The sequence below is a fragment of the Falco biarmicus genome, chromosome 3 (assembly GCF_023638135.1).
Source record: "Falco biarmicus isolate bFalBia1 chromosome 3, bFalBia1.pri, whole genome shotgun sequence".
NCBI lineage: Eukaryota > Metazoa > Chordata > Aves > Falconiformes > Falconidae > Falco > Falco biarmicus.
Genome location: NC_079290.1, coordinates 14484527 through 14498065, shown reverse-complemented (window position 1 = coordinate 14498065; position 13539 = coordinate 14484527). Strand labels below are relative to the sequence as shown.

At 44.2% G+C, this 13539-nt stretch overlaps 1 protein-coding gene across 2 annotated transcripts in view; it reads right to left on the bottom strand.

The window, feature by feature from the left end:
- Positions 1–13539, bottom strand: part of FAM83H (family with sequence similarity 83 member H) — a 28809-nt gene that overhangs the window by 7867 nt on the left and 7403 nt on the right. Inside the window, exon 2 of one of the 2 annotated variants that reach the window (XM_056332163.1) lies at positions 134–594. In XM_056332163.1, coding sequence (XP_056188138.1) covers positions 134–580 — 447 coding nt within the window. In that variant the 5' untranslated portion in view covers positions 581–594. Of the gene's footprint in view, positions 1–133; positions 2700–13539 lie in introns of those variants that run through there. The other variant, XM_056332162.1, reaches the window with a different exon arrangement.

Here is a 13539-nt window from a genome sequence, read left to right as displayed (position 1 = left end):
GAATCACCCTTCCCCTCTGCCAGGCCCTGGGAGCAAAGTTAAGGGAATTAGCAGAGGACCTGATGCATTCTGATACATCTTTTGGACACATCTGATTTTGTCTCTGCCCTAGCTGGGCTCTTCACTGTCTCACCTGTTGAGCTGCTCGAATCATTCTGCGAGCCTCCTCCTTAATGCTGGGATTGTCCGGGGGTGGTGGTTGCACGAGGGTTGTTACCTCTGTCCCCCTGAATCCAAAGACCATTGGCCAGCCCAGGTCAAGCTCAGGAACAGCGAGGTCTGAGTTCATGGGCCAGTAAGTCCCAGAGGATCCATCCATGTCATTGTCACCTGTGGTGTCTGTGCTACCTTCCTGATTGGCGTACTGGGGCTTCTGGAGATTCTGTATGATGTGATCCACCTCTGAGTTGCAAAGAAAATCAGGGGCTGCTTCCTCTGCCAGGAAGCGTTGGTAACTTTCTTTGCCTTCTTCAGTAAGCACATCCAAAGCTAAGCGGTAATACTCCTTGTAATGGGGGGGGAGATAGTTAGGGTCAAGGGGATTGTCCCCCTGTGAGGAGCTTTGAGATCGACGAGCCATGAGGGGAGGGAGAGCTGTAAGAAAAGAAGAACCAACAATGAGAGCAGTTTCACGCCAGTGACACATCTGTCCTCATTAATGGTGACAGTTGGGGGTTCACGATGGCAAAATCAAAAGGGAAGAGATTCAAAGCACACAGAATAATGTCGGAGAAAGTTCATTCCGAACGGCTGGGGAGCCTTAAATTAGGCAAAGGCAGTAATCACTTAAGCATTACTTTAACACAGTTACGTGTTTTGGGGCAAAATAAGGACAAATCAAATCAGGCAGCAATGTGATGAACAAGGATGATGCCTCTAACACAGTGCCCGACTTTCTTTTTAAGGCTGCTGATAGCTAAGCTTGTCTTTTTGTTGTAAAGTTAACCCCACCCCCACCCCTTCTGAAGAACAATTCTGCTGATTATTATCTGGACTCCATTAAAACTCATTTCCAAATGCTACAGAAATTATTTACTGTGTGTAATATGGCACTAAACCAAAAAGCATGTGCATGTATACAAATGTACCCTCTGAATCCTTATAAACTGGGTGTTATAATCACCTCAGCATACGAATAGAAACAGAGTGGAATGCAGGCAAGTATATGGGTATCCTGCTATTGTAACATGGTCAGAAGTCAGACGAGTCTTCATGAGATCCATAAAGAAATAGAAAACAAGGGACACGATTGCTTCTTCAGTCTCTTGATGTTGGGAGAAATCTGAGCTGAAGGGGCTCATATTCAGTATTTGACAATTGTCTGTAGGGAACATTATTTGAGACTAGAGACAAATTTAATTTTAGCCATTTTTTGTTTTTTTGGAAGAAAAGCTTGTCATGCTACAATTACAACTCAATAAATAATATCCTGCTGATCTGTAAAGAACTCCAAAGTGCTTTGGCTTCTGACTTTCAATTAATGTCAGGGCCCAGACATACTTCTCCTGGGGCCCCAGCACTGACATGCCAACAGAGGCTTCCTCATAGTCCAAAAAAAAAAAAAAAAAGAGCGTGGCTGTCTTTGACCACTCAGGAGAAGTTACATTAATAGAAGTGTGAGTATAGAGGGTGAAAGTGGCTGCTGTTGTCATAGCCATCCAACGCTTCTGCTCCCAAAATGAAAGGGATTGCCATGAATGTGGGGGGAGGAAAAAGAGTTCAGGCCCATACTATCACTCTTCTTAACAGCTGTAAGTATAAAGCTAGAACAGTTTCAAGATAAAGCCGGGGTGGACTTAAGTCTTTTCTGACTACCTGCATAACACAAATCAGTGCTATGTTACTCCCGCCTCATACTCCCACAAGTTACTCCTGCTTCAAACTATAACTCCCAACAGAGCTGCATGGTGCAACAGGAAAAAATAGGGTCTTAACATAAAGATAGCAACTCAATTTAACAGGTCCCTGTGCAAAGTATTCCAACTGATAATCATCTGAACATGTAGCCTTATTTGTAGTCTGAAGTGTCTAGATTTATCTTCCCACTCTAATTCTCATTCTGTCTTTTTTTGCTTAAAATAAAAAGCAGTCTAACGTATACCTCCATTTCGGTGTGCTTGTCACCTGTGTATCTGCTCTGAACTATTTGAGTATTTGAGTATATTTGAGTATCAAATAGTCTGAGACTATTTGAGCCTTCAGCCTTTCATTTTAAGGAAATGCTCCCAGAGTTCCGTTCATTCCTGGATATGAGATCACCATATTCAGCCATCAGATACTACCCATAAAGGGGACGGACGGCAATGCTGCCTATAATGCTAGCTTGCTCGGAACAGTGATGATGAGAGCCAACTACAAAACCAAAAAACAAAGCAGCAGCATAAGAACCTTATGATACTGACTGGACAATCAAAAGGGCAGAAGGATGCTGATAAATATGAAGTGGTCAAACAACCTTAATTTTGTATTTTATTGGTTAATATAATTATTCCAATACTGAAAATCAAATTAAGAAGATGGACTTTAAAGGCAAAGCGTCAGCTAAAGGCTAAGTATTATTAGGTAAGGAAAACAGAAAATAACACAGGTACACAGACTCAGAGGGAACGTGCAACCTGCATGCATTGTGAATATGAAAGTGTCATTCCTCACATCTTGAAAGAGGCTATTATAAATCTGAACTATGACTCCTTACTCTAGAGAAGACATCTACAAAATATGACCAGGGACAGCTGTCCATTTTCTCCTCCAGTACAAGAACCAGAAGGGCATAAAATTAAATTGGCAGGTGGTAGATTCAAGTTGAACACCAGGAAACACATGGCCTCAGTTGTACTTACTCTGCAGAACTCCTTCCCATGGGATGTTTTAGGATGGTTAGGAAAAGTATGTACAAACAGGACAGACACACAACGCTGTCAGAACGCTTTTCCACAATCCCACAATTTGTGGCTGGAAAGGTAGGTCAAGAAACATCAGGGGAAGGCTAAGTGGGGTAGTTTTTAGAGTAAGAGGAGTCGCTTTAGTTCGCTAAGGATTTGTGGTAGTCAATATATTCATGGAGAAGCAGGAGAAATAGTACCAGTGATGAAATAAATTTGATGCAAAAGCAAAATGATCCTCGTGGTTTTCTCTTTAAGCTGCTGGCCCCAGGGCCGGGACCTGATGACCTCCAAGGTCTTTTCCAGCCTAAATGCTGCTGTGATTCTCAGCAGGGAGCTGGAGGGACTCCTGGTGTGACTGCATATAGTGACCATGGGTGAAGTGGGACAGACTTCATCGAGGATGTTCAGAAGGCTGCCTGTGCCGCTCCTGTCACGCGGAGGGCCATCGGCACCGGCCTGTGCTGCCAGAACAAAAGCAGCCTCTCCCGCCCGCGCTGGAGGGTGTTACTGCGCTGCGTGCGCCCCAAGGAGCGCCAGCCTCGGCGGGGGGAGGCACCGGCTGAGGGCAGGCAGGGAGCAGGCTTGTCAGCACCCAGACGGGGACATCTTTAGGGCCACCACGCTGCTCGGCCCAGGCTGCCTCCCACCTCGGGCCCTGGGGAGGCCGTCTGCAGCCCCGGCGGGGGAAGCGGCTCAGACCAGGGCCCACGAAGGGCAGCCGGGCCAGCGCTCCGGCACCCGAGAGCAGCAGGCGGCGGCTCCCAGCCCCCACCTTTACCTGCGAAAACAGATCCCCAGGGCGGCAGCAAACACCTGAACTGGATTCCCCAAACACTGGAGCGCCAACAAAGCCCCGGCTGACTAACAAGGCTGGAAAATCTGCAACGTCACCCTCTTTGGCTCACAAGTAGAGAACAAAGGAGGGAGATGCTGTGTCCTGCTTCAGCCAGCTCCTTCTTAGAAGTTAATGCTGAGGAAGCACCATCGAGTCCTGCTTGGAAAGAACCTGCAGCCTGCTGAGTGTGCCGTTCCTGTGTTTGCCCACGCACGGTTCTAGTCATTAAGCCTCCTCACTTCCTTCAGGTGGTTTTCATTTCTTCCAAAATAGACGCACAAATCTGAGAACTGTGAAATAAAACCCAGAAATTATGTTTCTGCCACCGTAAGCCTAAGTAATTCATGACCTGTGAGGACACAAGGACAAGTTCCTAACAAATGGGCAGAATAAATTTAAGAGTAGCTACAGTAACTGTGTTCGATCTTTACACTGTTTGCAAGTTAAAGCAGGGAAACTGTAAGAAATGAAATCCTTTTCCTCCAGGAAGACCCTAGGTTACCCTGAGTCTAAGCGTGAGGAAATCAGTCCAGTCTGCTCACTTTTAAAGTACAGCTGTCACGTAGCTTTGATTCCCCTGAACAGGCCCTCGTTTTCATTTTAGAAATTAAGTTCAGGAAGAACCTGAGGATTTCATACCTTTGTCTGGATTGTGTGACAACCCGTTTGCGACAGCAGCTGTCAGACTGAGCGGGCAGCCTGCTGTGCACCCAGAGGTGAACTCTGCAGCGTGTTCACAGAAGGTCAGTGCCCCCAGGTAAGAGCAGCAGTGCCACACAGAAAGTCTGCGTGGGTGCAATGAGGCGAATACACTCAGGACACTTCTCATAGCTGCATGGACAGTACAGGTAAGCAAGAACAGCAATTTCAACCACCTGCACACGCCGCACTCACTGTATGCGCTGGAGCGCATCAATTTGTAGAATCCTTGCTAGAGGTAGATGAGTTCTGGTTTGAAACAGCTTCCATCATAACTAAGCAGGACTTTAATTTAAAAAATATCTTAAATATTCTGCAACTCTGAAGAGAAAACTAACTTACTGAATAGGATTCCAGGGAGCGAAAGCACTTGACAGGTCTTGGGAATTACCTGGAATGCATTAAAAAAAGATACATTCCTGTTTGCACTTGTGATGCACCTCCTGATACGTCAGAGTGGAACAAGTGCCTGCACCTTACATTTGTGCAAGGTGGGCAGCTGATGACCTACTAATACAGATTTAGAGTTTGGGGAATAAAAACAGTTTCAGGAGTGACTGGTGGTGTCTACATCTGTAAGAAAATATTACTATAACCTCTGGGTCTGAATGACAGTTGAAGAGGTTGAAGTTTCTGCATATAAGAAGAAAAAGCACGGGCAAATAAGTATCTCTGTATCTGTTACTTCAAACACACAGGCAGCTGATTTCATAGTCCAAAAGGGCACTATTGTGGGCAGGGGTTTGTTTACGGAAGCAGAGAGGTGGGCTACGATGTTCAGTTTTATTCCGTATGGCAGTTTTCCTTAAAGCTACTCATCTAGAGTGCTTTCTAGTTAGTGGCTATTAGCATTCATACAACTAGAAAAAAAATTAAATAATGGGTAAAGTGATGTGATGTGTTTTGTGTGTTTTCTTCACGCTGCATAATTTAATATCTTCATTAACGACACGGACAGTGGGACTGAGTGCACTAGCAGCAAGCTTGCAGGTGACACCAAGCTGAACGTTGTAGTTCATTTGCTCAAGGGAAGGGATGCCATCCAGAGGGATCTTGAATGGCTTGAGGAGCAGGCCAGCGTGAACCTCACAAAGAACAGCAAGGCCAAATGCAAGGTCCTGTACGTGGTTCAGGGAAAACCCCAGTATCAGTACAGACTGGGGGAGGAACAGATCGAGAGCAGCCCTGCGGAGAAGGACTTGCGGGTGTACTGGTGGATGAAAAGCTGGATATGAGCCCGCAGTGTGCACTCACAGCTCAGAGAGTCAAGCATATCCTGGGCTGCACTGAAAGAAGCGTGGCCAGCCTTTAGAGGGAGGGGATTCTGCCCCTCTGCTCCGCTCTGGGGAGACCCCCCGCAGCACTGCGCCCAGCTCGGGGGTCCCCAGCACAAGCCAGGCAGGGACCTGCTGGAGCAGGGCCGGGGGAGGGACACGGAGCTGGTCCGAGGGCTGGAAGCCCTCTGCTGCGGAGAAAGGCTGCGAGAGCTGGGGGGGCTCAGCCCGGAGCAGAGGAGGCTCAGGGACACTTTTCAATACTTCACCAATATTTTAACTACTTTGATACCCTTCTGCAATAAGATCACCCTCCTAGTGGATGAAGGGAAGGCAGTAGATGTAGTTTTTCTGAATTTTAGTAAAGCTTTTGATACTGTCCCTCACAGCATCCTTCTGAACAAGTTGTCCAGCTGTGGGATGAGCAGGTACACGCTGGGCTCAAACGCAGTTCTCCAAGGGTCATCGTGAATGGGGCTACATTTGGAGCGTGACCAGTCACCAGCTCAGGGCTCAATTCTAGGGCCAGCTCTGTTGAATATTTTTCTCAACCATCTGGATGCAGGAGTTGAATGCCCCATGAGCAAGTCTGCTGATGATACTAAACCGGGAGGTGCTGCTGACTTTCTCAAGGGACATGAGGCCTTGCAGAGGGACTGGGCAATCATGAATAGCATAAAATCTAACAAGCACAAACGTTGGATTCCACATATGGGACAAAGTAATGCCAGGCACAAGTATAAATGGCGAGAGGAACGTCTGGGGAGCAGCCCTGCAGAACGGGATCCGGGGGTGCCGGCTGGCAGCAGGAGCCAGCAGCGTGCGCTGGCAGCAAGAGGGCAACCTGCATGCCGGGGGGCATCAAACACAGCAGAACCAGCCGGTCAAAACAGGGGATTATCCTGCTGTATTCAGCGCTGGTGCGGGCTCACCTTTAGTACTGTGTGCAGTGCTGGGCCCCACATTTAGAGAAGGATGTGAAGGTCCTTGACTGCATCCAAAGGAGGGCAACAAAGCTAGTGACAGGGCAGGAAGGTATGTCCTTCTGAAAGGAGCAGCTAAGAACTCTGGGTTTGTCTGGTTTGGAGAAGAGAAAGGTGAGGGCAGACCTCATTGCTCTCTGCAGCTTCCTGAGAAGGAGACATGGAGATGCTGAGCTCTTCCCCTGGGAGCCAGGACCAGGATGCCTGGAAATGGTTCACAGTTGCGTCAGGGAAGGTTCAGACTGGACATTAGCAAGCACTTCTTTAGCAAGAGGGTGGTCAAACCGTGGAACGGGCTTCCTAGAGAGGCGGTCGATGCCCCAAGCCTGTCAGTGTTCAAGAGGCATTTGACAATGCTGTTAATAGCACGCTTTAACTTTTGGTCAGCCCTGAACTGGTCAGGCGGTTGGACTAGATGATCACTGTAGGTCCCTTCCAACTGAAATTCTATCCTATCCTATCCTATCCTCTCCTACTTAAAGAGGCTTATAAGAAAGATGGACTGAGACTTCTTAACCAAGGCCTGTAGTGACAGGACAAGGCACAACAGTTCTAAACTGAAAGAAAGTGGGCTTCAATTGGAAATAAGGAAGAAATTCTTTACGGTAAGGGTAGTGATACACTGAAACAGGTTGCCCAGAGCAGCTGTGGATGCCCCATCACTGGAAGTGTTCACGGTCAGGCTGGACAAGGCTTTGAGCAACCTGATCAAGTGCAAAGTGTCCCCTTCCCATGGCAGGAGGGTTGGACTATATAACCTTTGAAGCTCCCTTCCAACACAAACCATTCTATAATTCTATGATTCCATTAATTGGTTAGCATGCTTTAATTCCCTGATCTGCAACAAGAACTATACTAGGTTGATGAATTCTCAGCTTGCATAAAGAATGCTAAGGGGTTTATATTAATTTATTTATTAACTTATTTATTTTTTTATAATTTGTATAGTGTATTCACATCACACCATTTGTAAGCCCTAAAAAGTATGTGTAATTTATGTGAAGAAATGTCTCAGGAACACTTAGCATTGGCATCATCCCAGTAATCTCCCTCTACCTTCTTGTGTGCTGCTACATCTACTATGAATATATTCCATGCTTTGCATGACAAGAGAGGCACAAAATGATTGATACTCATTCAGTAGTCTTTCAAACTGCCTCCCTGACTATTTAAGCAGAAGGGGAGAAGTTTAACTGGAAGCTCAAAGGTTATTATCTTTTGTCACTATAGTAAGCATGAGCTGATCTCAGGTCAATGAATAAATAAAACCTTTACCAAAATGGTTTAGGTAGCTCCTGAGCAGGAACTCTGCTAGGAATGCTAATTCACAATGAGAAAGCAGAGTCACCTGAGCTTTTGGATTCCATGCACTTGTAGTCTTTGTCAGTACACTACTGCTACTGTCCATCTTGCATATTCAATCTTACAATTCATATAGATTCTGCATTTAATTAATGTTTGGTGGTTTGGTTTTGGTTTTTTTTCTAGGTTACAACTCCTGGGAACAGCTATCTGCAACTGGCAGAACTCTGAGATTCTGGTTCAAATTTCATGTTGTTAAGCTGCCAGCCACAACGCTGGCTCTAGTTCTAGGTCAAATCACTATTTGATAAGTAATTCCCCTACAAATTAGCTGAAAATTATAACATACCATTTACAGCTAGTATCAGTTTGTAGTTTTTTAAACTACTGTCTCTATATCTGTTAACGACTTTTGATCCATTCAAAATGTGTCACTTATCATAGTGCAATGCTGGATTTTGTGGAGTACCAATTCACATGCCTTAAAGACCAGATATATTACCAAGTACGCAGTGTTGCCTTGTTACTGTTTGACTCTAGAACTGAGTATTCTGTTCATTTTGTAAGGCACTCAGGATGTATAACACCAGGAAGGGAAGCTGACTATAAGTAGTTTCACATTCCTTCTTAAATCTTTGGCAGTTGTCATGCAGGAGGCCTGGAAGAGCAGAATGAAGAAAATATTTGGCAGAAGCAGCAAAATTTGGGCAAGAGCTCTCCGAAATGCTAGCCCATGTGGGCTCTTACTTCCTTAGAACTGATTGTCAAAGGCTATCAGTAAAGTTAGACATCGGTTCTTTGATTTTATGCCTTGGTTCCTTTAACAGGAATTCAGTGAACACTTTGTCAGATTCCCTCAATCGAGAGTGACAAAAGATTAGGGCACATATTATTTATTAGTATTCTTGCATGATGACTGTATTTTCCTAGATTATGGTGGCACCTAAAACAAAAGAGGAACTCCAGGAAGGGGTTGCCTCCTTGCTTGAACTTCACCCTGCAAATCTATTTCCTGCAGGTTCATTCACCCCAGAGAAAGACAGACGTATTTTTGGAAATCTGAACCACTACAAGTTAAAGAAACTAAGTCACAAACTGAAAATACACCAAATATATATGGGAGCCTGTAACTACTGGCTAATAGAGAGTTTTGTTTATTTATATGCTTGTGTATTTTATTCAATTAAGAACTGCATTTTCTTTTAATTGTTAGTCATAGTTTACAAATATTTATGACACAAGCTATGGGGAATCTCATGAAAAATGAAGATGCTAAAAAGAATAATGTGTGCCACTCCATGCAGCCCTTGAGGGTCTTTATAAAGGGTAGCAAGATACTCTGTAGTCCAGTTATAGTTCAGGAACTGAATTTTTACGGTTACAGGAGGAGAAGAGATCACATAAACCCCACATCTGCAATTGTGAACAGCTACGTGACATACAAGCTCAACTTGACCCAGCAATGTGTGCCTGAAGACAAGAAAGCCAACCGTATCCTGGGTTGCATCAAAAGAAGCATGGCCAGTGGGTCGAGGGAGGTGATTCTCCTCCTCGACTCTGCTCTGGTGAGACCCCACCTGCAGCGCTGTGTCCAGCTCTGCGGCCCCCAGCACAAAAAGGACACGGACCTGTGCAAGTGAGCCCAGAGGAGGCCATGAAGATGGTCAGGGAGCTGCAGCACCTCTCCTGTGGAGACAGGCTGAGAGAGCTGGGGTGGTTCAGCCTGGAGCAGAGAAGGCTCCAGGGAGACCTCAGAGCACCTCCCAGTACCTGAAGGGGGGCTGACAAGAAAGCTGGAGAGGGACTTTGTACAAGGGCCCATAGCGACAGGTCAAGGGGGAATGTTTTTAAGCTGAAAGAGGGCAGATTTAGATTAGATGTAAGGAAGAAATTCTTCGCTGTGAGGGCAGCGAGGTGCTGGCACAGGCTGCCCAGAGCAGCTGTGGGTGCCCCATCCCTGGGAGCTCAAGGCCAGGCTGGACGGGGCTGGGAGCAACCTGGTCTGCTGGGAGGTGTCCCTGCCCGTGGCCAGGGGTGGGACTGAGGGGTCTTTAAGGTCCCTTCCAACCCAAACCATTCTGTGATTCTATGAGATGGTCAGTCCAAAAAGGACCACTGAAGATCCGTCTTTACATTTACATGGCAAGTACTGAAAAAAGACAGACCCTACAGACCCTTAGTACAAAAGCCCCAGAGCTTTTATACCAAGTGTACCAGAGTTTTTGTACCAGAGCCCCAGTGCTCAAGCACACCACCAATGCCCTTCATGCCTTCAGCAGCTGCAATTTTATCAGGAAAAGCATCCCTGGAAGAGTACTGCCCCTACATAGTACAATAAAGCAAAGGAATCCTATTATATCCTGCCAATATGACCTGGGGAAAAATTCCAGCTGTTGTTTCAAACTTGATTTTATGAGCAGAACAGAATATGAGACCTGAGAAGTTCCTTAAAGACCACTAAGCATACTGGCATATGCTGATCCTGCTGTCCAGTCCCTGTTGTTTTAGAAGAGGATGAAAGAAAAATTCCAAGAGCCAAATAAGGTAGCAGGGGGAAATATTCTCACCTCTTCCCAGCACTTAGCCCTCAAGCCTTGGGTAAACTGAATATAAATAAAGTGCAAACAAACTATAACCAGGGGAGCAATTCAGGTGTCTACACACAGGTGTTTAATGTCACTTGGGATGCCCTAAGGTACCTTGCCTGGCCTCCAGCTGCTGGTTGAGAGGGCTGTGAGTCTCTCATAGGGCTGCACCACATCTGCTGTGTTTCAGATACCCTACGGCACTTAAAATGACACTAAACACCTAAGTTTAGGAACCAGGATTGCTCCTCAAAGGTCAGATTAATTCACTAAATCCAGGTGTACAACATACCTACATTCAAGCTAATTGCCTTATGTTCCCCTTTATAGTTGATACAGAATAAGTGAGTAAAATCAAAGGAGTATGGGATGAGATTAAACTTCTAGTACAGGTGTTTACATTTGGCCAAGTCTTCTCCTTATCTTTCTCCCAGAGGCATTAACAAATCAGTCTTCCAAAGCTTCAGTGCTCAGTCTTCAATTTTTTTAACTCCAAGATTACCTTTAGCCAGTCATACAATTCATTCTACCACGATCCAACCTGACAAGAAATTGTCAATATCTTATACCAGAACGTGCCTAGGGATGGGTTCCAAAATTTCAGTCTTTAAATGGCTAATAGAGTAAAGAAATTGAAGCAGGATTTTTACCTTTTCAGTTGTACTTTCAAATATAACTTCTACAGTAGGACAGATCAGTCTCAACCAACTTCAGGCATCTTCATTGCAGAACAACTCCATGGATGTCTGATGTCTACGCTACTATTACCAACTACCAAAATCTAGTCAATACAGTGAAGTAAGTAATTGTCTCACGCTAGACACCCACATCAAGGCTGATGAACCCTATCATTACTGTACAACATTTTGTGAACCACCAAATCGTACTCATAGTTCTTCTGTATCCTGTTCGAGGTCCATTTTAAAATGCAGCCAGCAAAGCTGAACACAATATTCCGATGGTTCTTTTACCAATGCTGTATTTGAGACAAACTGCCTCCCTACTCCTGCTTATACATCCATGGATGTTGCCATGGCATTGCACTTCAGTTCGTTGGCTCCTCTGATACCCATTAGTTTTTGCAACAGTTGTTGGGATACAGTCTCCTTTTTATAAGTATGAAATGGATTCTTGGCACGTGTAATAACAATTGTGATGTATCAGTTTATCAAGTGATCCAAAGTGCCCTGTATACCTGGCCTACCTTCTCTTTTTATTGACCTTCCCAATAATCAAGTACCTAAAAGCTTCTTCAGAGGTGTTTGTACTTCATTGATCAAAATATTAAAGAAATAAAGCATAACACCGAACTTTGGATAGGTTTGTTTTTAACGGATTTGCACAATGATGACTATTTTTTGAAACAAAACTTCTTAATAAAGTGCCTGTTTTAATTTTGAATTCTGTTGTCCAGTGTATATCACAAATGCTTTTTAAAAGATTAAGAGTACATAAAAGGGGACTATTAAATCATCTGATGTAACACTGAAAACCATTAGCTTAGCACTGAATATTGCAGGTCAGTGAATAGCTGGCTTGCATGTTGCAACTCAGTATTTCACTGTCCCATTCTACCTGTACCTGTGGTCAGCTTGGTCAAAGGAAGATGAAAAGCCCTAAATCCATTTATCCAATGTGCAATGAAAACTACTTCCTGGGTCCTTCAGAGAAGTCCTACAATACTTCTTGTATTTGATTATCAGTGTTAGTTTAATATATAGATGGAAGAGCAGTAGCCATGATTAGCATGCAGCACCCAGTCCTACTTTACAAAAGGTCTGACAGATAAGAGAAAAGCAGAGCAGAGCAGAGTAGAAAAGTGCAGATACAAAGGACAAAAAAGAGCCAATCGATCTTTCAGCCTGAACACCCTAGTACAGGCAGGCTTGTACAGACAGGCGATCACATTCCTCCCAGCAACTATATTCAAATATATATATTAGGAAGATAGGGTTGTGGTTTTTTTAAATACCGAATATCTGTAAGACAACCATTTTCTTAGCAAGCTACTTCAGCGTTCATTTACCTTTACTGCAGTGAAAATGCATCTTACTTCACAAAGTAATCTTTAACTTCAGATTTTAACTGTATTTTAATGCTTCTACCTGCACAACTGGAAAACTACCCAGTACCAAATCTTTTGCCAGTTCAGGTGCGGTGTAGATCACTTCTCAGCTTTCTCCATGACAAATTGAACAGACTTTCTGTTGGTAGGGCTTGTCTTCTGTCACTGGACAATGTGGCTTTTCCTTAAGATTTCTATGTACTTTCTCTGGTAATTTAATTCATCTTCACATCCCTGAACCCTCAATTCTGTAATTGAAACCTTCATTCTGGATTTCTGTATAGTGTTTTATATGACTGTATTAAAATAAATTTGCATTATCCCAGCCTTTCAGTTCACTTGGGTAGGTTTTTTTTGAAGTTCCCTGCAATTATCTCTGGATTTAATGATTTCGGTGTTTATTACCACTTACTTTCAGTAACCTTCATGAGAGATCTTATTAATGGTCTTTTGAAAGTAATGCACTTCTATTCCCTGAAACAATTTTAGCATATTTATCCAGCAAATGACTGGCCATGAGGGTACGGATTTGTGATCGAATTACTGCAAAGCAAACTAAGTTTGCACAAACGTAATGAACCACTGTACCTACCATACATGTTCCTTGTCACGAATGAAAGGCAATTACTTCTTCAACAAAAGTGAACTGTAGTACCTTGCATTTACCACAGAGTATTATACACTAAAGGTCCATGCATACAGGCAGCTGCTATGAAATCATTACTCTGTGATGACACACCTGAGTGTACAGCGGGTTTGTGCGCACTTACATCCTTCATCTGAAACTGTATTCAAAATAATGTATTTCAATCAAATTTCTCTGTGTAAATTACTGAGAGGGCTTTTCATCACATAAATTCTGATAATTTAGATTATAATCCTCCAGAAAGATTACAGTTTTTCCCAATCCT